General features: G+C 47.4%; 1 protein-coding gene across 3 annotated transcripts in view; it reads left to right on the top strand.

Moving 5' to 3' along the window:
• The window catches only part of sting1 (stimulator of interferon response cGAMP interactor 1), a 55,517-nt gene extending 31,222 nt beyond the window's left edge, over positions 1-24,295 (top strand). For all 3 annotated transcript variants that reach the window (XM_038795658.1, XM_038795657.1, XM_038795659.1), the window contains exons 5-7: positions 10,059-10,297; positions 10,585-10,771; positions 23,751-24,295. In XM_038795658.1, the coding sequence (XP_038651586.1) occupies positions 10,059-10,297; positions 10,585-10,771; positions 23,751-23,935 (611 nt within the window). In that variant the 3' untranslated portion in view covers positions 23,936-24,295. The remainder of the gene's footprint in view (positions 1-10,058; positions 10,298-10,584; positions 10,772-23,750) is intronic.
• Positions 24,296-26,701: the final 2,406 nt, after the last annotated feature.

Genomic DNA, 26,701 nt, shown 5'->3' with positions numbered 1-26,701 from the left:
GCCGGTCGGGGGCGGAGCATCGGGGGCAGGCCTCAGGCAATGCGAGTAGGCCGCTTTAGAGGGGGCGGAGCATCGCAAAATCGGTGCCGGCCCCGATTTGGTTGGGATCTTTGATTCTCCGGCCAATTCCAAACGCGATTTTGATGTCGGTGACCGGAGAATCCAGTCCCATGTTTCTCCTCTGCATTGCCCTTGTTACATCACACCAAGTGTACTGAGAGCAGTTAGGTCTCATGGATTTATGAAGGATATAACGGCCAGGATGACCAACCTCTCCATATTTTACACAATTGTCCCCTAGTTTAGCCATTTGTCCCATGTCCTATTTTTAAAAATCATTTTGTGATCCATTTAAGCCCGATTTGTGCTGCATTGATCTGAGAGGCTGACTCTTTTGAACCTGTCTTGCGCTCCCACTATAGTCCACTAGGTGGAGCAGCAGTCCCAGGAGGGCAACTGACCTGGAAGATCACAGGCTGGATTCTCCAAAAATGGGGTATGTCTCCATGCCGGCGTACAAACACTGGCGTTTCACGCCAGACTTTCCATTAAAAATTTACAGAGATTCTGCTACCTGCAGGGGGCTAGCAGGGCCCCGGAGTGCTTCTCGCAGCTTTTGCTGCGCGAACGGGCCCCCTCATTTCCGGTCGGGTGTCCGCGCACGCGCATGACGGCAGCCTGCAGCGGCCGCGCCCTGCACCATGGCGGAATCGGACCGTGGACTGACATTGAAAATGTAGGTCCTTCTGAGATGGTGCGCGCCCGCGATCTGAGCCGTCCAATCGCTGTCCTGACCGCCCATGAGGCCCCCCTCCAGTGCTCAATTCCCCCCCCCGCCCCCCACCAGTGTGGCCGCGAGCTAAGTCTGCCGCCGCCACCCGCTGTTCCCGACCGGCAATACGTGGTTAGAAGCACGCCGTCGGGAACTCGGCCAGTTTTGCCTGGAGAATCGCTGGGGGGGGGGGGGGGTGGTGGGCCACTGTCAATGATCCCCGCAACCGGCCACGACTGCCGCGTGAACATCGATTCTCTGCCCCCGCGCCAAATGCAATTCTGGCGCAGGGCTGAGGAGAATCCCGTCCCAAAGGTTAGCTTTCTACTTCCTTCATTTATTGAGGTGATTGTCATTAAGCACCACCCCAGCTCCGTCACACTGTAACACCTACCGGCCGCATCTTACTAGCAACTTAGATGAAGAACAGGATATTTCCACAGTTGGCACAAAATACAAAAAAGGTCAATCAGAATTAAGGTATTCATTAGATGGTTCAAAGTTAGTGTTATGTCTGCTGGTTCCCATGAGTTGGAACTAAATAATTACATTCTCGACTCAAAATGCTGGAGTTTCATCGAGTGCATTTCTTTCGGCTCTCCATGTCGCTCGTGGACTGATACATTCACTTGGATTCAACAGAACGCCATGATCCCCGACCGTGGGTGGCATGGTGGCACACTGGTTAGCACTGGACCCTGATTCGATCCCGGCTCCGGGTCACTGTCCGTGTGGAGTTTGCACATTCTCCCCGTGTCTGTGTGGGTCTCACCCCCACAACCCAAAGATGTGCAGGGTAGGTGGATTGGCCACGCTAAATTGCCCTTAATTTTAAAAAATGGTCCCCAAATGCCCAGATTGCAAGTCTGTGACGAGACCACCCACCACACTGACAACTGAACAGTTTGTCTCTGGGAGCAGCACTAATTTCATAAAGGCAAGACATCGGCCCTTATTTTGGAAAGAACTCCTGCCTTAAAGAGCTGCCAGCCAATTGGATGGCCAGTAGCTATGTTGCCCTTGCAGCGCTGGGTGAGAGCGGTGGCCACTGCTGGGACTACAGGGAGACAAAACAAAGAGGACAAAGAGAACAAAACAAAACAAACATTTAAAGTAAATCCTGATATTGCCAGCGCCAGGCTGGCACTCCCGGAAAGGGGTTGAATCCAACTGAATGGGTAGGCCAGGTGGGAAGGAAAAGGACAAAGTTTGATCTTGAAGGGTGGGAAAGGCCTCTGATGGGCACATCATGCATGTAGACTGAAAAAAAATCAGATGGGTAAAGGTAATCTAGCTGAGGAATTGATAGATTGTTTTTGGGATAGTTTCTTGGAGCATCTGGTACCAACAAGAGAGCAGGCTGTACTTGACCTCGTATTGGGTAGCGAGATAGGATTACTTAATGATCTCATAGTGAAGATGCCCTTAGTTGGCAGCAATCATAATATCATTGAATTTTACAGTCAGTTTGAGGGAAAGAAGAGCGGGTCTACGACTAGTGTTTTCAACTTAAATAAGGCAGTTATGAGGGCATGAAAGCAAAGCTAGCTGAAGTGAAGAGACAAATTAGGTTACGGGGTAGGTCAATCGGGATGCAGTGGCAGACATTTAAGTGGTTATTTCAGAATGCACAGAATAGATGAATTCCAAATAAAAATTCGAAGAGGAGGACCCACCATCCATGGTTAGCTAAAAATGTTATTGGGCTTAAAGGGAAAGCATATAACTTTGCAAAGATGGGTAACGGAAGGCATTTGATAAGGTGCCAACTCAAAGGTTATTGAGGAAAATAAAAGCTTCTGGTGTAGCGGGTAGCAAATTGGCATGGAGAAAAGACTGGCTAGCTAACAGGAAACAGGATGGTCCTTCATCTAAATGACTTAGACGAAGGGATGAAAAGTATGGTTGCTAAATTTGCTGATGACACAATGGCAGGTAGGAAGGTAAGTTGTGAATAGGACACTGGGAGGCTACAAAGAGATATGGATAGGTTCAATGAGTGAGCAAAGATCTGGAAAATGGGCTATAATGTGGGAAAAAGTGAAATGGTCAATTTTGGCAGGAAGATTAAAAAAGAAGCATATTATCTAAATGGCGAGAGATTGTAGACCTCTGAGCTGCAGCGGAATCTTGACATCCTAGTGCATGAATCACAAAAGGCTAGTGCACAGGTACAGCAAGTAATTAAGAAAGTTAATTGAATGTTATATATTGCAAGGGCAATTGAATACAAAAGTAGGGACGCTCTGCTTCAGTTGAGACAATTGGAGGACTGTGTACCGTATTCGTCACCTTGGGTGGAATTCTCCGACCCCCCCGCCCCCGCCGTGTCCCGAATTCTCCGCCCTCCCAAGATTTGGCGGGGGCGGGTATTGCGCCATGCCGGTCGGCCTGCGATGGGCCGAAGTCCCGCCGCTGACAGGCCTCTCCCGCCGGCGTGGTTTAAACCACCTACCTGACCGGCAGGATTGGCAGCACAGGCGGGCTCCAGGGTCCTGGGTAGGTGGGGGGGGGTGGCGATCTGAACCCGGGGGGTGCCCCCACGGTGACCTGGCCCGCGATCGGGCGGGGCCTGTGCCGTGGGGGCACTCTTTTTCTTCCGCCTTCGCCATGGCGAAATCCTTTTGGCGGCTGGCGTGGCGCCAAAGGCCGTTCACGCCAGCCAGCGGAGTGGGAACCACTCCGGCGCGGGCCTAGCCCCTCAATGTGAGAGCTTGGCCCCTAAAGGTGCGGAAAATTCCGCACCTTTGGGGCGGCCCGACGCCGGAGTGGTTCACGCAACTCCGACATGCCTGGACCCCCCGCCCCACCGGGTAGGGGAGAATCCCGGCCCTTATTTCAGGAAGGATATAAATGCGTTGGAAACAGTTCAGAGAACATTTACCAAACTATTATCTGGAATGGATGGGTTGTCCTATGAGGAAAGGTTGGACAGGCTAGGCTCCTGTTAGCTGAAGTTTAGAAGAATATGAGGTGATCTGATTAAAACATATAAGATCCTCAGGGGTGCTGACAGGGTGGATATGGAAAGAATGTTTTCTCCTGTCGAAGAATCGAGAACAAGGGGTCATTGTTAAAAATAGGGGGTGGAATTTTCAAATTTTTCTTCTAAGTGCCAGAACAGGCGAGACAGCTTTTGCTGCCATATTGTCCAGCACTTCGAAAATCCTGGAGGTGTGCCCCACACTGCCACGTTGGTGGGGTGGGGCCTGAAAGAGTTGGCAATGTTGGCTTTCCAGAGATCGGGACGCCATTTTTAAGGGTCAAAGGGCCCTGCCCGGGCAGTGTCACTGGTTAGTGCCAAGGGGCAGTGCCAGGACGCCATATCTAATGCAATGATAATGTGTTTAAATGAAGTTCCCCATGTCCCTGCGCCACACAAGATCTTGACAGTGAGAGTCTTGCTTTTGTCCTCTCACGGGACTTTACGCACAAGTTGCCATTCGCTCCGGGTGCAAAACCCTGGCCAAGGGGACATCCAACGTGTAGCAAAGAAGTTTATGGTTTAATGTACCAGGAGAGAATGACTTGGAGCATAGGGATGAAAAAGAACATGCATGTTGACACATTTGGCACTTGTAGTCATTGTCCTTCAGTTCAGTGTTTTTCAAACTTTATTTCCTGTGTCCACTTTTACCAACCAGTCGACCTTTGGAACCCACTCCGGTCACGCCGCTGACCTTCACTTGCCTTTAATGCAACAGGTGAGCCTGCTTGGTCCTCACAATCTCACTCCAATCAGGCCCAAAGGAGTAGAGGGCAATGTGCATATCAGATACAGAGTTCAGCCAGGTCCTTTGTGCCACCTTCATCATTGTCAAAACAGAAAATCTAACTTCACACATGTAGATTGTCATGAAGGGTCATAGCAACAAAATGCTTGTTTTACTCAGCACTGGATACTCTTGGGAGATGCTGTTCCAGAATGCTGAAAACCTCATGGGCTTTTGACATTTTTTTTGTGGTAGCACAGTTCAGATATAGCTGTGTAGTCTTTTAATCTTGAGTCAGCTGTAAGTTAATAACTGACTCTGGGGTGTCAACCCCAAAAGTAATTTTTCACACACCACTTCTCTTTCAAAATTTGAAACTTTTCTTCTCATTTGCCAGAACTTCCCTGCACATAACATATATGGGGCTGGATTCTTCATTGGCCGGCTCCAGTATTGGGGACCACGATAGGGAAAATCCTGGAAATCTCTGCAGGTCTGGCAGCATCTGTAGAGAGAGAAAAGAGCTAACGTTTCGAGTCAGATGACTCTTTGTCAAAGCATCGTGGAGACCACGATGCAGTAGAGAATCGCAAAATCGGGATCGGCGCCCAGCATTGGCAGGCGCCGATCTGAACGGGATGCTCCAACACGCTGGTGGGGGGGGTTCATTTAGTTAGGTGGTCCCTGGAGGGGGGCCTCCCTATTGCAGGTGTCCCGGTGGGGTGGGGGGGGGGGGCAATTGCAGGTGCCCTGGGGGAGAGTGGTTTCTCGCTATTTCAGGTGTCCCTGGAGGGGGTCTCCTTATTACAGGGGTCGCTGGGGGGACGGTCTTCCTGTTACAGGTGTCCTTGTGGGAGTCTCCATATTACAGGGGTCAGTGTGGGGGGGGGGGGGGGGGATCTCCTTGTTGTAGGTGCCCCAGAAGGGAAGGGGCTTCTCGCTATTTCAGATAACCCTGGGTGAGTTTTCTTATTACAGGGGTCCCTGCGGGTGGTCTCCCTGTTGCAGGTGTCCCTGGAGGTCTTCCTATCACAGGGGCCCCTGGGTGGGGGATCTCCCTAATTAGCATTCTTACGGGTGGGGGGGTGCAGGCCACCCCCATTCTTGGGGGAAGGAGGGGGCTGCCGGTCAATCCAGGGATGGAAGATAATTCACCTTCACAATCCTCTTGCCTTGTTTGCTAGCAACTAGGAAATTGAACCAGCTCTCTTCTGTGAGTTGGCACCAAAATTGGGTAAATAGAGGGTGCTTGATGTCAAGTGCGCGTACAGGGCACGTGATCAGCTCACTGCTGCGGCTTCTGGCTGGAAGACTGCACACAGCCTAATTTCCTCTCATTTAAAAGGCAGTAGCAGCCGCCATTCTCAATAAAAATGCCAGTGTCAGCCATTTGGCACTTCTCCCGCGATCAGGAGCACCGCAGGAATGCCACAACTGATCACTCCCCGGGGGCCCTCCTGACACTCACCCTCAACCCACCATGGGTCTCCCACTTTGAAAAACCCTGCTCTAGATGCAGTCTGACTAGCAACCTGTACAATGCCGAAATGGTGTCCTTTGATTTATCCTGTACAATTCTCTTAATGCAACCTTGTTTGCTTTAGCTACAGTTGCTCTGCATTGGTCATGAACATTCAGTGATCTGTACACAATAACACCAAAATCCTTTTCTGCCTCTTTCTCTCAGTATTGTTCCCTTCAAATATTAAATGTATTCTATGTTGGCCTCATCCACAATATATTTTTCTAAATTGAATATTGCATGCCATTGCTCAATCCCTTACCATGTGTCCTTTTAAACATTGGGATCCTTGGGTTGGTCAGTTAAATTGAACCTAATTATACTATATTCAGATCTAGCTATATGTTCTCCCGTACCGACCTCCCTGAACAGGTGCCGGAATGTGGCAACTAGGGGCTTTTCACACTAACTTCATTGAAGCCTGCTTGTCACAATAAGCGATTATTATTATTATATACTGGACTTCATTCTGTTTTGACAATATTGTTCAATAAAATCCATTTGTCCATGGTACTTTAATTCCTACCCAGTCAGTTTTTGCCAGATCTTCGGCCATAATTATGAGGTTAACCATGTTAAAATCTGGGAGAAAAATGAGATTGACTGCATCCTTGGGTTGGTCAGTTTTATTGAATCTAATTATACTATATTCAGATCTAGCTATATGTTCTCCTACATGGAGGTTAGATACTGCACTGGGGGTTATTTGTAAAAGGCTGTGTTTGCTGCCATCATAGTGCATGCACAGTTGTATGCTGATGGTAGATCCAGGTTGGCAGTCACCATCTTGAGAGTGCACATGCTCAGTCATCCTAGTCCAGACAGCAGGCGGAGGGAATGTTATGAGTTTCTATTCTGGACTGACCGTGAAGGATTTTGGAAAATCCAGGCTGGGGTTCCAGGCTGCAGGCTGTAGCAGTGATGTCATTGCATTGCTGTGCATGCGTGGACCAGTGTGCATGCACGACTCGGTATCGGTGGCCATCTTGTGCAGCCATATTGTGTTGACAGGTGACACCGTGTTGCTAAAAACCAGATCCAGAATGTGTTTCTCCCTAGCTGCCTCACCAATCTGTCATGCAAGGAAACAATTAATTATAATATCTGCAAAAGTCTCAGTCGCTCTTCCCTCTACACTGGATGATTCACCGTTCGAATATAAAATATTAGCATTAAAATCACCCACAATGCAAATTGGGATGAAGCCTTAGCCAATTGTGAATAAGTCTCTTCATCTAGCTAGAGGTGTAGGTTCAGAGGTTAATTAGCCATCATAATCTCTAAATTGTCAGTCTGCTTTTCTGAAATCCACCACTTTATGTGCAGAATTTCTTCTGTCTTTTCAATAATTAATTGAAAGTAATTCATTGTCTTCACATGTGTCACCAAGAGTCTAGTTCAGCTGAATTAAACCATTTGGTTTGGCCTGGATTTAAACATTCTACCACAAATCCGTGCCATCTTCAATACTGCCTGCTTCTGCCTCCATATTATAGCCTGACTTCACACTTGCCTCAGCTCAGCCGCTACAGCAATCCTCATTGAATCCCTTGTTGCTTTTAGATTCCAATCTTCTCCTGACTGACTTGGAATACAGTGTACAGTTTTGGTCTCCTTTCTTGAGAAAGGATGTACTGGCACTGGAGATGGTGCAGAGGAGATTTACTAGCTAGATTCCAAAGTTGAGAGGATTAGCTTATAAGGAGAGACTGAGTAGACTGGGACTATACTCATTGGAATTTAGAAAGCGAGGGAGGGATCTTATAGAAACATGTAAAATTATGAAGGGAATAGATAAGATAGAAGCAGGGAGGTGGTATCCACTGGCGGGTGAAACTAGAACTAGGGGCAATAGCCTCAAAATAAGCAGGAGCAGATTTAGGACTGAGTTGAGTAGTAACTTCTTCACCCAAAGGGTTGTGAATCTGTGGAATTCCCTGCCTATTGAAGCAGTTGAGGCTACCTTGTTGAATGTTTTTAAGGCAAAGATAGATAGATTTATAAACAGTAAAGGGATTAAGGGTTATGGTGAACAGGCGGGTAAGTGAGGCTGAGTCCACAAAAAGATCAGCCATGATCTTACTGAATGACAGAGCAGGCTCGAGAGGCCAGATGGCCTATTCCTGCCCCTAGTTCTTATGATCTCCCATCATCCACCCCGCCTCAATTCTGCTGCCCATATCCTAACTTGCACCAACTCCTGTTCACCCATCGCCTTGATGCTTGCTAACCTACATTGGATCCCAGACCAGCATTCGCTCCATTTAAAAATTCTTATCCTTGTTTCAAATCCCTCCATGGCCTCTGCCCTCCCTCTCTCTGCAACCTCCTCCAGCCCTACAACCTTACAAGATATCTGCAATCCTCTTAATCTGGCCCCTTCACCTCCTAATTTAATTGCTGTGCCTTTGTCAGCTGAACGTTTAGCTGCTGAGGTTGTAAACTCTAAAGTTCCCTTTTGTACACCTGTATCCTTCCCTACCTCTTGTTCTTCAAGCTGCTTCATAAAACCCATCACTTTGAATATGTTTTCGGCCACCTGTCTGAACATCTATGTCACTCAGTGTCAAATTTTGTTTGCCTTGGATTGTTTTACTGTGTTATAGGAGCTAAAAGGCCAAGCATGCTCACTCTAATCAAGCAAAGATTGGTTTGGGCATCTGCGCAGAAACGAAGATGGCAGTATCCCCAAGGATATCCCACACCGGGAGATAGCCCATGTTGAGAGGATGCAGGGTCCTGAAAGGATTCTCTAAAAGAGACATGAACAAGCCTCAACATGATAACGATAAGTGGGAAACTAATCAAAGGATGGATGCAAATGATGGCATCAACTATGAGCAGGAATTTGCCGCGCTCATCACAAATGTGTGGAGTAAGGAAATGCACGTTTTCTCACCACAGAATGCCAAGCTTCTAACCTGCTTCAGTAGTTTATGGTCAGTGGTGACCCCCACCTGTCCTCCCCTGGCATTTTGACATTGGGGAACTTTGCAACATTTACACCATTGAACATCAAGGGAAGGCTGTTACTTGCTCATTTATTGCAGATGGATATTAGCTACTTTTGAGGTGCCAAGTTCCATTCCACTAATTAACGCAGCCTGGATGTTGCTGCAATCTTGTATGCGGGTTTGGATTACTTCATTACCTGATTATTAAGAATGGAGCTGAATACTTTTAAATTATCAGTGAACAGTATTCTAGTATTCTGATTGTGAGAAGGTCATTCATGAACCAGCTGAATATATTTGGGTGTAGGTTATTGCCCTGAGGAACTCTTGCAGACCTTTCCAGTAGCTGAGATGATTGGGTTCAGCAACCACATCTTCCTCTGTGTCAGGTATGGCTCCAACTAATCTCCCTTGGGTTTGCTTTTACTGAGGTTCCTTGCTGTAACACTCATGTTAAATGCTGCCATGATGTAGAGAGCCATCATTCTTGCATTGCCTCTGGAATTCAGGTTTTGCATCCAAAGCTCTAATGAGGTCTGGAGACCAGTGCAGAAGGCAAACTGAGCAAGATGGACACTTCCCTATTTGCTACTCAAACCGCTATTGCAGGATTTCTGACTAAAATGTTGGAACTGGCATAGGAATTGAGGAAGATCATTTTAGCGTGGTGAAGAAACAGTGGCTCCTCGGGAGATGGCTCCTCTTCGGGATAATCGCAAACTTTTAATCTGAGGGGAAGAGCCAAACCAATCAGGCTGGGTGGTCGGTTGAATCAGGATTGGATAAGTACTAAATTTGTGAGCAGTACATTAACTCACTGAGACCATGTAACATTTTTGTTAGGAGAATACTCTGAATTTAAAATTCTTTCTCTTTACCTCCAATAACATCAAACTATCAAAATAGAACAAAAGCATGTTTGCATAATTGCATGGATAGCACTAACATCAATGTTGTTAATGGTAGTTGTAAAACTTAAGTGAAATGGTCATATTGCCAACTGCACTTTAATGCTACATTTATAATTCCAAAAGTTCCATCACATTGTTTATTTTCGGTCACTTGTTAAATTGACAATGTTTTGTTGCATTTATCAGATCTGGAAGAAAGAATGAAGGAATACCAGTGCTCTGTTAAATATGTACCAGATTGCAAAGAAAATTGGAAGTTGTATATTCTGATCCCATTCAACTGTAAGATTTACGATAAACTGGAAAAGGTGGACAGTAGGATTCAATTTTTCGGAAACCTACCAGAGCTCTGTATTGACAGAGCTGGGATTAAAGGAAGAAGTTACAAGAACAGTATTTATGCCATTAAAGATCAAAAGGAGAGGGTAAAGATTGCATTCTTTAATAACTGAAGATTATATTTTGTGTTCTAGATTTGAACTTCATAAAATGTTCAAGATCAATGTTTTATACAGTTTCAAGATCAGTTTCAAATAAGTTTGAGATTTTTTGATGGCGCGCATTCTAAAAATTAAGGTTCAGATAAATAATCAAATGTACAGCTATTTAAACTATTGTACAAATTGTCTGCAGATTGCAATTTCATTATCTTTTGCTCCTTCAATTTACCTTCAACCATAACACTAATACTCCATCCTGCTCCCTGTCACAGCCTCATCACTGTATCCTTGAATACGCCACACCACTGCAGTCCCTGTTTGAAATGTCCAATGATGCAACGGCAGCCTTTAGCAAAGAACAGCGTCTAGAGCAGGCCAAGTTGTTCTACATCACCTTAGAGAATATCCTGAACAACTCTCAAGAGTGTGCAGGTTACTTCAAATTAATTCCATATGGCGGTAAGTATGAATATTCATTTCAGCTCACACCGTCTGGGAACCTCGCGTGGCAGCTGCAGACTCAGTCCAGGGCCGTTACAGTCGGGGGAGGGCTGATCCATGGACAGGGGCAGCTTCATTCGGAGCTGGGGGCACTGTGGGCTGGTGGTCCGGGGCCTGTGAGTGGCCGAAGGGGGGCACTACTTTAGCGGTCCAGGTCCACGGGCTGAGTTCGCCACGGAGCATGGCGCGACGGCTGCAGGCCGCCGCCATGCGCAGCCACAGAACCATTAGGCTAATACTAATTGTGGAATGTGTGCAGAGTTTCACTGCTCAAGTGATCATTCTTTGCTTTTTACAAGAATGCCCACATATTTGCTGCATTTCTGACTGGTACATTTGTCCATTTCTGACGCAGCCTTTTTTCATGTAAATAAAAACATCAAATGCTCACCGATTTGAAATCATACCTAAGAGAACACTTGTTCTTTGGATAGTCAGGGGACTGGATTTTCCCTTCCCGGCACTGAGCAAACCCACATCAGGAGGACCAAATGAGAGGCATGTGGGGCCACAGTTTTATATTTAACAGATCATTCCTGCTGCCCAGCATTTTTCCCGGGTTGGGAAATGTTTTATGTGCCGTCATGCACTTAAAGTGATGTTGTGTTTGCTGTTCAAGTGCTTGCCACAAACATAATTTTCACTTAGGTACCACACCAGGTTAGTTTAAAAGCACTCGGGCTGGATTCTCCCTTTTGGAGACTATGGGCGGAATTCTCCGCAGGGGGCCGAATTCGTGAAGGCCATCGTGAGCTCGGCCAAGGTTCGCGACGGCCTCGGAGCCCGCTCCCCGCACCTAATTCACCCCCACCCGGGGGGCTAGGAGCGGGCTTCCGTGCTTCTCAGCAGCGACCTCGTTGCACCGAAAATGACGCGCGCCCAGTGCATTTGTGAAGTAATCCGCGCATGCGTGGGTTGCCGGTTCCAACCCGCACATGCGCGGATGACTTCACCGCGCAGACGGCACGAACCCGCGCATGCGCGGTGCCGTTCTTTCCCCTCAGCCGCCCAGCAAGACGTGGCTGCTTGATCTTGCCGGGCGGCGGAGGGGATAGAGTGCATCCATTTTGGACGCTGGCCCGACGATCGGTGGGCACCGATCACGGGCCTGTCCCCTCCCGAGCACAGTCGTGGTGCTCCCGTGCCAATCGGGTCCCTAGATGCCCCAAACGGGCATAGCGCCCGTTTCACGAATGCAGCGACCAGGTGTGGTTGCTGGCGTGTTGAAACGGGCATGAAGGGCCGGCCCATCGGGCTCGGAGAATCGCCGTTCGCCGTGAAAAATGGCGAGCGCCAATTTTTCCGAGCGGGGGGGGGGGGGGGGGGGTCGCGGGCGCCGCCAGGGAGACGTGAAAAATGTCGGGAGGCCCTCCCGCGATTCTCTCAGGCCGCGTGGGGAGTGGAGAATCGCGCCCTAAGTCCCCATGTCGGTGTGAAACAGGTGGTCTAACCTGGTGTAAAACGGCCACCGATTCCCCGTTTTGCTAGGGGCCAGCAGAGAGGCAGCGTAGAGCTCGCAGCTGTCACAGGCCCCGGACACCCGCCCACAGTGCCTCCAGCTTCGAATGAAGCCGCCCCTGTCCATGGATCAGCCCTCCCCCGACTGTGACGGCCCCGGGCTGAGTCCGCAGCCGCCACGCGAGCTTTCCAGATGGTGTGAGCACACGTAACCCACGCTGTCGGGAACTCAACCAGTCGGGGACGGAGCATCATGGGGCGGGCCTCAGGCCTGAGGCCGTGGATAATCGGCGTGGCGTACCCCTAGAGTAAGCTGCTTTTCAGGGGGTGGAGAATACAAAAAACGGCGCCGCTCCCGATAATGGCACCAAAATGAATTCTCCGCTCTGTCGATGAACACGATTTCACCGTCGGAGAACAGAAAATCCTGCCCCTTGTCAACTTATTGTTATAATTACATGCTGCTTGACAAGTAAAATGTTACTAATGCCGTGATTGTTCTATGCTAGGGTTTTCTCCTTAATAGGTGGGAAACCATTCTCTTGACTCATACTGTGTAAAGATTCAGATGTGTTAGAGTGTTTTCGAGTAGATAAAATCACTTTCTTCATTCAATAGAATGCAGTAGTTCAATATTAATGCATGGAAGGGACCCTGTGTTTGGCTTTCAGTGACTTAATATCCAAATACTTGCTGAGCGTTGAAGCACTCCTCTAATGTCCACTAGGCACAGAACCAGTGAGCCATATAAACGCTGGGAAGCCTGAAATGCTCAGGAAAAGAAAATTCAGCCATTCAAACTTCCCGTGACAAGATTGCCCCACTTACAACTGTATAAAAATGTAATTCAAACACAGCCATTCATATTTTGATTGTGAAAAGGTTTGCTCCATTTTACATCATCTGTCCAATATTGTCCAGATGATTATGAATTTCTGAAAGTCCTACTACCGCTTTATTAATGGATTATAGCATTTTCTCAATGACAGACATTAGGCTAAGTAAGTCTCTTCTTCAACATGATACTTTCTAATCTGCTAGAACTGTTCCAGATTCTATGGATTCTTGGAAGATTAACACCAGTGTACTCACTATTGCTGCAATCATATCATTTAATTCCCTAAAATCCAGACTCTCAGTCCAGCTTTAAGTTTTCAAAAATTAGTCATCCACTTTGCTGTGGGTCCGGAGGTTATGGTAGGATTTCAACCCATTTCCCCAGGGCATTAGCCATTTTCTCCTCCTAACTTCCATTACTTTTCTTATTACTTTTTCTGTACTGATTAAGATTATTTTAAGTTCCTCCTTTCCTTTTGCTTCTTTGTTTAATTTTCTACTATTCTTGGGGTGTCTTTTTTGTCTTCTACTGTGAAGATAGATACAAAGTTGAAAGTTTCTGCCAATTCCTGATTTCCCATTATTAATCCCCCAGTCTCACCTTCAGAGTGACAAATGCTCACTTTGGCTACTCTTTTCCTTTTTAGAATGTGTGTAGAAAACGTTGCCATAGGGCAGCACGGTGGCTCAGTGGTTAGCACAGCTGCCTCATGGCGCAGGGGTCCCAGGTTCGATCCCGACCCTGGGTCACCACCTGTGTGGAGTTTGCACATTATCCCCGTGTTCGCCACAACCCAAAGATGTGCAGGGTAGGTGCAGTGGCGTGCAGAGGGGGGGGCCGACGGTGCGTTGGCCCCGGGCATCCATTGGATGGGGGCATCAATTAGAGGCTATTGCTCTCCCCAATGTCACCCAGATGCCTAAATTTTTCCACCTGAATTTAACAAATTGTTTTGCTAAGGGGGGGGGGGGGGGGGGGGGGGGGGCGTCACAATCAAATCCAGTGACTACCGACATGTACCTTGTGTCAGGGTGAGGTGACTGCGCTCCCAGACTCCCCCGCGGTGGGGAAACCGCTCTATCTGCCGCGCGGGCGGGCGGCCCGGGACTGCGCATGTCCAAGGGAGGGGGAGCTCCTCACATGCAGGAAAAGGCCCCGCCCCCTGATCTGCGTGCTGAGATGTTGACCAATGAAAAAAGATTGAGGACCGGAGGGACTGTGGTTCTCCAGCCAATCAGAGCTCCTCACATGCAGGGAAAGGCCCCGCCCCCTGATCTGCGTGCTGAGATGTTGACCAATGAAAAAAGATTGAGGACCGGAGGGACTGTGGTTCTCCAGCCAATCAGAGCTCCTCACATGCAGGGAAAGGCCCCGCCCCCTGATCTGCGTGCTGAGATGTTGACCAATGAAAAAAGATTGAGGACCAGAGGGACTGTGGTTCTCCAGCCAATCAGAGCTCCTCACATGCAGGGAAAGGCCTCGCCCCCTGATCTGCGTGCTGAGATGTTGACCAATGAAAAAAGATTGAGGACCGGAGGGACTGTGGTTCTCCAGCCAATCAGCGCGCGGGCTTTGTGTGAGTGATAATTGAGCTTTCACACCGACGGAATCTTCCTCCTGTCTCCAACATCTCTGAGTAAAACACTTTCTTTTCTCCCCCTTTCCATTTCTTTTTTCATTCTGACCATCAATTGGTCACTTGCAGCAACTGAAGGGAAAGGAAGTGAATCCAGGGAGGGTTCAGACTCTGGAAAGCTTGGCCCAGGTCTCTCTCTTAAAAATATTGACATCCTTTGCTCCCTCAGTTTGACACATGAAATGAAATGAAAATCGCTTATTGTCAGGGGCTGTTTAGCACAGGGCTACATTGCTGGCTTTGAAAGCAGACCAAGGCAAGCCAGCAGCACGATTCGATTCCTGTAACAGCCTCCCCAAACAGGCGCTGGAATGTGGCGAATGCGGAATGTGACAATAAGCGATTTTCATTTCATAAGTAGGCTTCAAATGAAGTTACTGTGAAAAGCCCCTAGTATTGATCAGGACACGGGGGTAACTCCCCTGCTCTTCTTCAAAATAGTGGCTGTGGGATCTTCAACATCCACCTAATAGGGACAGACAGAGCCTCAGTTTAACAACTTATTTGAAAGAAGGCTGTTCTGACAGTGCAGCACTCCCTCAGTTCTGAGTGTGATTAGGGATTCAGTCATTCACCCCAACTGCTGACACACCAGCGAGTTCACTCTGGGGAGAGGCTGTTCACCTGCTCTGTGTGTGGGAAGTGATTCTCTCAATTAACCAACCTGCTGACACACCAGAGAGTTCACTCCGGGAAGAGGCCGTTCACCTGCAGTGTGTGTGGGAGGGGATTCACTCAGCCATCCATCCTGCTGAGACATCAGTGAGTTCATACAGGTGAGAAGCCATTGACCTGCCCTCTGTGTGGTAAGGGATTCAGTCATTCACCCCAACTGCTGAGACACCAGCGAGTTCACACTGGGGAGAGACCATTCACTGCTCTCTGCACACAGCGGTTTAGAACATCATCTACACTGAAATGAAAATCACTTATTGTCACAAGTAGGCTTCACTGAAGTTACTGTGAAAAGCCCCTAGTCACCACATTCCGGCGCCTGTTCAGGAGGCTGGTACGGGAAGTTATATTCAAAATGTTTTCCTTTCTCATAATATGTCTCAGTATATTAGGCCTTATACTTGAGTCTTTGGGGCATATAATCAAGATTTGCCCCGGGCATCACCAGACCTCTGCACGCCACTGGGTAGGTGGGTTGGCCACGCTAAATTGCCCCTTATGTGGAGACAATGAATTGGGTACTCTAAATTTATAGAAAAAAAGATTGCCATGTTTATATATTTTTTGCTAGTTTTCTTTCAGATTTCAATTTCTCCCTTTTTTTCGCATCCTTTGCTGGTTTCTAAACCTTCTCGAGCTCCTGGCCTACCACTAATCTTTGCACCATTTGTACACCTTTTCTTTCAATTAGATACCATCCTTAACTTCCTTAGTTATCTACAGACTGTGCATCCTTCCAGTAGAGTCTTTCTTCCTCAATAAAATATATTTTTTGCGAGTTATAAAATATTTCCTTAAATATTTGCTACTACTGTCTTCCATTTCAACCAATTTACCCAGCCCACTTTAGCCTACTCTGTCTTCATTCCTTGTAGTTGCCTTTATTTAAATTTAAGGCACTACTTTTAGCCCACATTTCTCACCCTCAAACCAAATGTTAAATTATATCACATTATGATTACTATTACCTCGAGGAGCTTTTACTATGAGATCATTCATTAAACCTGTCTCATTGCACCTTGCTAGGTCTCAAATAGCCTGGTAGGGTCCAGAATGTATTATTCTAAAAAAACAGGCCTGAATACACTTCATGAACTCATACTTTGCCAACTTGATTGGTCCAAGCAGTATGAAGATTAAACTTGCCCATGATATTTCAGTACCTTCTTACAAACCCCCATTATTTCTTGATTTATACTCTTCCTATAGCGTAACCCATTCCCACCGGTGACATCTTTTCTTTGCTATTTCTTATCTGCACCCAAAATGATTCGGCTTTTACATCACAGTGTGAGGGTTGTGGAGGAGGCAAGGAAGACATTTGAACTCGACAATAATGTAGCCACCTGAGAGGATTAATTCGCCATCGACCACAATATTATGCTGCCTGTGGGATTTTTAGGTCGGCGGATGGGTAACATGGGCATGCGGCCAATACGTTTTTGCAGTTCATTCATCCAAGGGAGGGATAAAAGCGGCTGGAGCATCGGCAGGTAGATGAGGTTATGAGTTTTTGGGAGTTCATTTAGCGGTTGTTTTAGAGCATTTTGAGTGTTTTCTCTGCATTCCTTGGAGGGTTCAGCATGTAGTCTGGAGCCTTCACGACATTGCTGTCCTCTTATTTCATTTTCATAGAATTTACAGTGCAGAAGGAGGCCATTCGGCCCATCGAGTCTGCACCGGCTCTTTGAAAGAGCAACCTACCCAAGCCCACACCTCCACCCGATCCCCATAACCCAGTAACCCCACCCAACGCTAAGGGCAATTTTGGACAGTAAGGGCAATTTAGCATGGCCAATCCACCTAACCTGCACATCTTTGGACTGTGGGAGGAAACTGGAGCACCCGGAGGAAACCCACGCACACACGGGGAGAACGTGCAGACTCCGCACAGACAGTGACCCAAGCCGGGAATCGAACCTGGGACCCTGGAGCTGTGAAGCAATTATGCGAACCACCATGCTACCGTGCTGAGATTTGCGTCCCTCTGGCATCTTCTGTGCACGGATCAACCCCATTTGCATCTCTGCAGATCAGTATAGTCTACTCAGGAGCGAGCACCTCCTCTGAGGAGAAAGATGGGACAAAGAGGAGACCAGGTCATCACAGACATCGTTCAGAGAAAAGATCCAGATTCTACAGATCTGTGCACGGTACCCTGGCAGATCTGAGAATGCCTTCATTCTACACCACTCACAAGTGCCAATGCTGTTCGCGGTTCCAGATCACCTTGATGGATGGTTGATTGGTGACAAGGTCTATCCTTTGTAAAGGTGGATGACGACAGAGGCAGAGGAGAGATACAATCGCGGCCATGTATCCGCAAGGGCAGTGGTGGGGAGGACCATTGTCCTGCTGAAAGTGAGATTCTAGTGGCTGGACCGGTACAGGTGTGACCTGCAGTAACCGCCAGAGTGAGCTTCTCCTGTGCTCTTTATAATTCCCCTCTCTCTCTCACTCTGTCTCTCTCTCTCAGGGAACCACTGCACCAGGAGAATACTGACACAGGTGCACCAGCTTCTGTTGAGGAAACCAACGACGAATCAGATGCAAAGTCTGGGCAAGCTGGTGGAAAGGATGAAGAGGCTGATCTAAGAAACCTTTCGGGAGGCAGAGACACCAGGGAGGCCTTGATGCAGTGTTCTTTCTGCTGGTCTGGCATGGCCTACCTCCTGTTCAAGTCCATGGGCATTACCTCCCTCCCAAACATCTCCCATAAAACCATTCCATTAGCCCAATGCACCATCATAGTCTTGGTAATAATATATTTTTAAAAGCTTGAAAATTATGTTAGTTATATAGAACGTTGGTTAGGCCACATGTGGAATACTGTGTCCAATTCTGGTCACCACACTACCAGAATGACTTGGAGGCTTTGGAGAAAGTACAGAAATGGTTTACCAGGATGTTGCCTGGTATGGAGGGTATTAGCTATGAAGAGAGGTTGAATAAACCAAGGTTGTTCTCTCTAGAAAGACAGAGGCTGAGGGGCAACCTGATAAAAGTTTATAAAATTATGAGGTGTATAGGTAGGGTGGACAGTTGGAGGCTTTTCCCAGGGCGGAAATGACAATTACAAGGGAGCACAAGTTCAAGGTTAGAGGGGATAGGTTCAGTGGAGATGTGCAGAGGAAGTTTTTTACGCAGAGGGTGGTGGTGGTGGCCTGGAATGCACTGTCAAGTGAGGTGGTTGAGGCAGATATATTAGCGGCCTCTAAGACTTATCTGGATAGACACATGATCAGACAGGTTATAGAAGGATACAGGTGTTTGGTTTGGATAGACACGTGATCGGCGTAGGCTTAGAGGGCCTGTTCCTGTGCTGTATTGTTCTTTGTTCTTATTGAGGTTTTACATTTTCGAGAATAACACAACAAAGTTACAAAATAATACATTGCTTAAGAGAGAAGAAGAAAATGGCTTAATATACATGAGTACAGAATGGAACAGGAGAACGACATCACAACTGGATCAATATAATCATTAGACAAAACTAAGTACTCATGTGGCCCCACCAAAGACCAAGGGAGGAGCAGGATAAAGGTGTGATAAAATGGTGCCCACCCTCCGACACCTTACAATTCACCAGTAATCACAAGAAATCAGGATAAATTACCCGTGGCATAATCGGGCGCGCACCAATAGGGGCTGGTTTAGCTCACTGGGCTAAATCGCTGGCTTTGAAAGCAGGCCAGCAGCACGGTTCGATTCCCGTACCAGCCTCCCCGGACAGACGCCAGAATGTGGCGACTAGGGGCTTTTCACAGTAACTTCATTGAAGCCTACTCGTGACAATACGCAATTTTAATTTTTTTTCATTTTCATGTACAACTCCCTTGACCCAACAGCGCAAAAGGCATCAATGACCCATTGCCGCTTCCTCTCGTCTGATATCAGACTTATCTGCACCCAATGTAGGAGCCAAGAACGGATTCATCATTCCCACCCTTTCAAACAAACAAAAGAAAATACATGAAAACTCCAGTTCTAAGGGGCTTTATATTAATGCCACATAAAAATAATAATCTTTATTGTCACAAGTAGGCTTACATTAACACTGCAACTTGGGAAGCATGGTAGCACAAGTGGATAACACTGTGACTTCACAGCACCAGGGTCCCAGGTTCGATTCCCCGCTGGGTCACTGTGCGGAGTTTGCACGTTCTCCCCGTGTCTGCGTAGGTTTCCTCCGGGTGCTCCGGTGTCCTCCCACAGTCCAAAGACGTGCAGGTTAGGTAGATTGACCATGATAAATTGCCCTTAGTGACCAAAAAGGTAAGGAGGGGTTACGTGGATAGGGTGGAAGTGAAGGCTTAAGTGGGTCAGTACAGACTCGATGGTCCGAATGGCCTCCTTCTGCACTGTATGTTCCATGTTCTATGAAGTTACTGTGAAAAGCCCCTAGTCGCCACATTCCGGCGCCTGTTCAGAATGTCCAAACAAGCTAACAGCATGTCGTTCGGGATTGTGGGAGGAAACGGGAGCACCCGGAGGGAACCCATGCAGACACGAGGAAAATTTGAAGTCTCCGCACAGACAGTGACCCAAGCCGGGAATTGAACTTGGGATCCTGGCAATGCAACTTAGCCCCAATCTAGGCCCAAAGCAAAACAAAAATCATTGCGTACATTTATGGAGAGAGGACCGGCAACGACATAATCGGATTATGATCAAACCTTCCGGGCCTACCATTGAAGACAAATAAGGAAGAAAGAACAAGAACAACCAAAACTAACCCATTGGGTATCAAAGGATCAGGACACAACCCAGACTGCGTACTTTCCTGGTGCCCACCAAGCACCCACCAATAAGGAGATGAACAGGCCACTCAATCAACAAGAAGACATCCCACCCCCACCCAGGAGGATAACAGGATATCCAGCAAGCACAGATCTTGACTGATCCCAGGCTCCTGCGCACCCGGGAAGCAAATCCCAGATTAACGTGAGACAAAGCAAAGACATCCAATCGGATCATTTCTAAACTCAAGTGATATGAAAAGAAAACATAAGCATCCAGTGCGAACCCTTGGCTGCATTCACAGTGTCACTGCTGAGTGTCACAATGTCACTCTTGCATTGGCGGGGCTTGTGTGCACCACTGTGCACTACCAACTGAGCCAATGCACTATTGCCCACGATTTACCAGTATCTGCGCTATTGCGTGGTGCTGAGAGATGGTGTGTTGTGGTGCATCTTCCACTGTCGCCCATTCCAGTGTCAATGGAAGGTCATCAGCCTACTTGCTGGCTCTGGTGGATGACTCATCTGAGAGATGAAAACAATCGGTCAGAACTATTAGTCATAACACATAGAATCAATGTCCATGATATGCTGCGCAGTGCAATTGGTATCAATGATATCACAATGGCTCTGTGATTGGTGCATCAATTAAGTCCTTAGGAGGGATAAGACGGCCATATTATCTTTTCACTCAGCCTGTCTCATATCTGCCCACTGGGCTCTTACCTTCATCAGAGAGGGTGGCCTCTTTGTGACTTCCCTCCCTGCTCGCATCATGTTCCAGGGCTTCTAGATCATGGCTACTGAGGACTGCTAGGTTCAGCACACCACCATCAGTGGGCGGTCTCTCCTTGTTGAGGCTCTGTTTCTTCTGCAAGTAAGTGCAGAGTTCCAATGAGTGCTGAACCCTTCACCTCCAGCAACATGCCATGCTATTGCCAACCACAGATTACCCCATGAGTGGCTTGTGTGCATTCCCATCCCTTAGCACACCTGATTCTTTGACGGATCGAGGACTTCAGATCTTCTCCCCAGCTTTGCGACTCGCAGGCAGATGTGTTTTGTGAGATTCCCTGGATCCCAGATGCGTGATTGCAACAATGACAGGCATCTTCCCTCAGTCCCCCACGCTGGATAATGCCCACTCTGAACTCACCCTTGCCAACTGCAGAAGATTGTTGAGCTTTTTCCAGCACTGGATGCATGTGCACTGGATCCACATGTGTCGGACCAGGCTCAGGCCATGTCTTCTGGCGTCAGCTGCCACCTCCACCCAGGCCTTCTTGGTGAGGTCGGGTGACCACCTCCTTCCATCTCTCGGCCCCTTCTGGCTGCCAATGCCTCCACAAGGGCTCACAGACAATTGAAATGGAGGACTTCTAGCCCAACTGAGCTTCCATCTCACCTGATGTGCTTCCCTGCTGCTGCCATTAACTCCCTCTGCTTCCTGCAATGTCTTCAGCAGTCTCTGGGAGCTGTCTTTAGACTTTTTACCGGGCTGCCATAGGACCCAGTGCTTGCCACGCTCCTACCCTGACCCAATGCAGACATGATTCACGCTGGTGGCCCTTAAGTGGCCAGCCGGTGTAATATTGCAACCCTTAATTGATCTTGGCTGGGACCGGGAAATGCTGCTGCTTGCAATCCCCAGTGAGATGCACGCATGTTACACGTGAAATTCAGGCCTTAGAGCAGAGTGGATATAATAATAGATAAGAACAAGAGGTAGTCATGAGTTCTGGAACTTTAAGAAGGGTGATATTGAGTGAGAAAGAAAGGGGAGCGAAGGGCTAGGACAGTTCAAGCATAGATTGAAGTCATCAAAGATGAGGAATTGAAGATTGAGGGTAGGTTTATGTGAGGAATTGGCTTGAGAAAGAACTAGGATTTTGAGCAAGGTGATGAAAATGGAAATGATTGAGTTGCTTGAATTAAAAATGCTGCCAATGGTGTTGGGTGAGGGACTGAGTAGGACGTGACAATAAGTGGTATGACACACATGACAGTCTGGGTTGGTGTCATAACCCCCACGAGGACCATGGGGAAAGCATTGTTGATCTTTCCGTGGGATTCATGGAGTGTGAACTTTCCAGGTGGGGGTGGGGTGCAGAGGCCACCCAGCTGGATCTCCTTAAAGCCAATAAGGTGGCCAGGTTGACAATGAACTTTCCATAATAATTGACTACGCCTAGAAACGATTGGGGTTCAGTGGTATTCTTCGGTGTTGGGGCCCTTTTTATGGCCCAAACCTTGTCCTCCAGTCGGTGTGGACCACCCAGCTCCGAATTGGACACAGAAGTATCCGTGCAGACAGATGACGTTTTTCGGGGACCGAGGTCTTGGCAATAACGTTTTGGAGGTCGGCCAGGAAAAGGAGGTCGATGAACGGCTGTACAACGCCCAACCCAGAACTGAAGCATAGCCTTGGGCGAAGCAGCACAGAAGGCCTCCACTGTTGGCAGCTGAAAGGGAACTTTTGGGCTTTTGGGGGGGGGGGGGGGGGAGAGTGGTTTCATAACCCCCATGAGGACCACGGAGAAACCATAGACGATCTCCCGTGGGACACATGGAGTTCGACTACGTCAGGGGGCAGAGGCCACCCAGCTGGAGTTTGCTAAAGACGACACATAAAAGCCGGGCCAAGCAGGGCTGTCCCAACAAGGATACGTGATTGGGAGAGAGTTACTGCCGTAGGCAGAGTTTTGTACATCGTTCAATAAACACTTGTTCCACTACCGCTGACTTCCTCAAGTTACTAAAGTGGGATGGTTAATGGCATGTATACAAAAACAGAAAATGCTGGAGAATCTCAGCAGGTCTGACCGCATCTGTGGAGGGAACAGGGAGGGAACATTTCAAGTCTGGATGACTCTTTATCAAAGCTATCCAGACTTAGCTCCCTTTTCTGTCCACTGATGGTGTCAGACCTGCTGAGATTGTCCAGTATTTTCTTTTTTGATTCAGATTCCAGCATCCGCAATAATTTGCTTTTGTGGCATGCATAGCCAGGTGGGGAAGGCTTCAGTAAAGAGGAAAAACGCTACCTGTGAGTCAAGTTACTATTAGCACTGAAGTGCCAGTGGATTCATCCAAAATGGAGTCATGAATAGTGATGGAATTGTTAATGAGGGTGCAAATCTCTTAGATGAAGGCACGAGATTGCAATAATACAAAATGCACCAAATGGAAAGTGTTTTTCCATTGTAGTAACATATCTTGTTGTTGTCTACTGACAGAATAAAATATTCTTTGATTATTTAAAAAGGAAATTGAGATTCTCTTTCGTATAGTTATGAGTGTTGCAATAACTCTCACAAGACCCACAGGATACTCCAATTGATCTCCCTGCGGGCTCGTGGAATATGAGCTCCCCCGTTAGTGGGCGGGATACCCATCAGCTGGGACTCATGAAAATCGACTTATAAACGGCGGCCCAGACTGGGACCAGCTGTAATGGTAATCCTGTTTGAGACCTTGGAGATGTAACACGCTCTGCTGCCTTTACTCTTGTTATCGAATTAAACCTCTTTTGAATTTACCTTCTCGGGTTTCCTGAGCTGTTATAAATGTCTGCATTTTATATTACAGATGATTTAGAAGAAGGAAACATGGGTTCAGAATTTTTATCCAGCAAGATCCTTCAGCATCTGGCACAAGAGAGAATGGAATATACTGTACCAGAACAATCCTCTTGGGATGAAACTTTAACTGAGGACCAATTAATGATCAGTGGGAGTGAAGACCCACAGCCTTTACAAAGTATAAATCATTAAATGTATCTTTACATTATATGTATTTTGTAATTCTCATGGTACATTGTTTCAAAATTGCATTTCAGTACCTGTGGTAAAATTTAAAGTTGTCCATGTTCCTTTTGAGAATTGAAATGGTATATCAAATACAAAATTCCCGACATTTCTGCGTTGTTCCAGGGAATGCTTATCCCACCAAATACATAGGAAACAATTTCAAAAATAAGAGTAGTTTTGTTTTAAATAATTACAGTCCCACGCCGAAGACAGCAAATAGCTGGCGGTAGTCATTTTTTATTATAATGATAAACACCTTGCCTGAAGCTTTAGTAATGTATGCAAGCCAGTAGAACTTGACAATTAAACTCATTACCTTACTAACTGCTGGCTAATTATTTCTAATATTTCACATATAATTTGTTTGTTTTGCTTACTATCTGGTTTCAGTATGTTCCAGAACTGGGGTCATAAATACATTAATTCCACTATTAAATCTAATGAGGAATTCAGATGAATATCATCATCCAGTGATTGTTTGGAAAGTAGAAGCTTGCCAACACATTGAGTACTTGAGGCAAATAGTAGAGGCACTTAATAGAAAGTTACATGAATGCAAGACTTGGAAAGGAATAGAATGTGAACTGAATATTTCCCAAATCGGGAGCATTTTCCACCTCCGGAGACGTATTATTGGACGTGATGATGTTGGGTCACATTCCCGATGCAATCCTGCCAGTTTGTAATCCTGGTAGTTCGTGATGTAACTGACTGCTTTGATACATTGTGTCAGCAATAATATGCCTGCCAAGCCTGATTTATGCCATGTGGGGTTCCTGTTTTTTTTACGAGCAAGTTTGTCAGGGGAGGTATAAAAGGTTCCGCTGAGCCTAAGTTGTTCAGAGACCTATAACTGCTCGGAGTGCTTCATTCAAGGAGCAGATTCCATTTCAAACTTGTATTAATGAAAGGACTTTATCCACCCACTGAGTGCTCTGTTGAGTGATCTATTTAATTATTGTCCATCATTCAAAGCTATGAAGTAGCTGACAGAAATGGACATTGGAGACAACCTCCAGTGAGGAGGATAAGGGGGAAGAATGAAGGAAAGAAGCTCAAGAGTGCGAGGTTCAGCGCGCACTGTTGATGCATGAAAGGGCGAGAGCTACACCAGATCCTGAGGGTCACAAAAGGCATCATACGTTCTCAGCAGAGGTGCAGAAGCCCCTCAAGTATACAGGCAAAGACATCTGCAGATGCCAGAGACTCAATGCAAGATAAGGCACAGGCTATCAAGATCCACAGTCACATCATTCTATAAAAGGCTCACAGGGACAATATCCTCCAACTGTGTTTGCCGAAACTGAGACCGAGAGCTCTGGAGGTCACTGTCACGCTCAGCGTTATTGTAGCAGTGCTCTGAAGACTGGGTGATCGCAATGCCCATTGTCTGGATAGACATCTCCACCGTCTGAGCCACAGCATGCAACCTTTCTGACATACATGCCAAATCTTCACAGACTTCTGTCTTACGGAAACTCAAAGGCTCATCATTTGATTCGGAATCAGTCTCTGGATCATGCCAGGCACTCCTTTGACTGCCCACGGTCAGCTCCACCACACTCTGCAGCAGCTGCATATACCAAGTGGAGTGCCCTCACCAATCTGTGCATGTCCCGGTTGTGGTGAATGAGATTCACACGGTATTATAGTTACCAATGTCACTCTGTTCCAAGTATATATATGTATCAATATTGTAAGTGCAGATGCACTACCTGATCACCAGGGGGAGTAGCTCTGGGAGTACTCGAGAGTTTGTACTGGGCTCCCCCCTTGGCTCCGCCCAGAACTCCTCCCCCTGGAGCTGATGTATAAAGATCCGTGCCACAGAGTCAGCCAGCCAGTTCACCGAGAGTTCAACGGCTAACAGGCTGGCTCTGTTGTAAGTATATTAAAACCGCTATTCTAATCCTACAAGCACGTGTCAGTAGAATTGATGGTTCCATCAATTTAATATACTTACGAAACAGTCGAAGTGAATCATGGAAGCAGCCCTCAAGCCTTGGAGGTCAGGCTTAGAACTCGACCCGCAGGATGCAGAGGCTAAGGAAATATTTTCCCACTGGCTGAGATGTTTTAAGGTCAACCTGGCAGAAGCCAGCACCGCTGGAACAACGGAGGAACAAAAACTCAGCCTACTGCACGCGAGGGTAAGCCACGGAATCTCCACACAGCTAAATCCGGCCAGTTCTTACACTGCAGCGCTGGCGATATTGGACAAAATGTACGTTAGGCCCATTAACGAGGTTTATGCACGCCACGTGTTTACGACTTGCCGTCAGCGGCCTACAGAAACGCTAGCCGAATTTGTACAGGAACTGAACAATCTTTCTAATGACTGTAATTATCAAGCCGTTACCGCGGCTGAACATAGGCAGCTTGTTGTGCGGGACGTTTTCTTAGCGGGCCTTAGATCTAACCATGTGCGCCAAAGACTGCTAGAAAAGGGGGCCCAGGACTTGATACTACTGTGGAGGCTGCTACCACTATGGAAGTCTCCTTCCGCAGCCTCACCTCATTTCCCGCGGACCCCATGACCTCATCGTGGACCCCCGACCAACAATCCCCCCAGGCCTGTGCCGCATAGCCCCCCAGCTACCGCGCTGCCAAAGCCAGTTACTCTGCTGCCCCAGCCAGCTACTCAGCTGCTCCAGCCAGCTACTCAGCTGCCCCAGCCTGCCATTTCTGTGGCCAAAACCAGCACCCGCGGCAGCACTGCCCAGCCCGATC

The sequence above is a fragment of the Scyliorhinus canicula genome, chromosome 4 (assembly GCF_902713615.1).
Source record: "Scyliorhinus canicula chromosome 4, sScyCan1.1, whole genome shotgun sequence".
Taxonomy (NCBI): domain Eukaryota; kingdom Metazoa; phylum Chordata; class Chondrichthyes; order Carcharhiniformes; family Scyliorhinidae; genus Scyliorhinus; species Scyliorhinus canicula.
The sequence above is the reverse complement of the archived record's forward strand: the minus strand, read 5'-3'. Positions and strand labels throughout refer to the sequence as shown.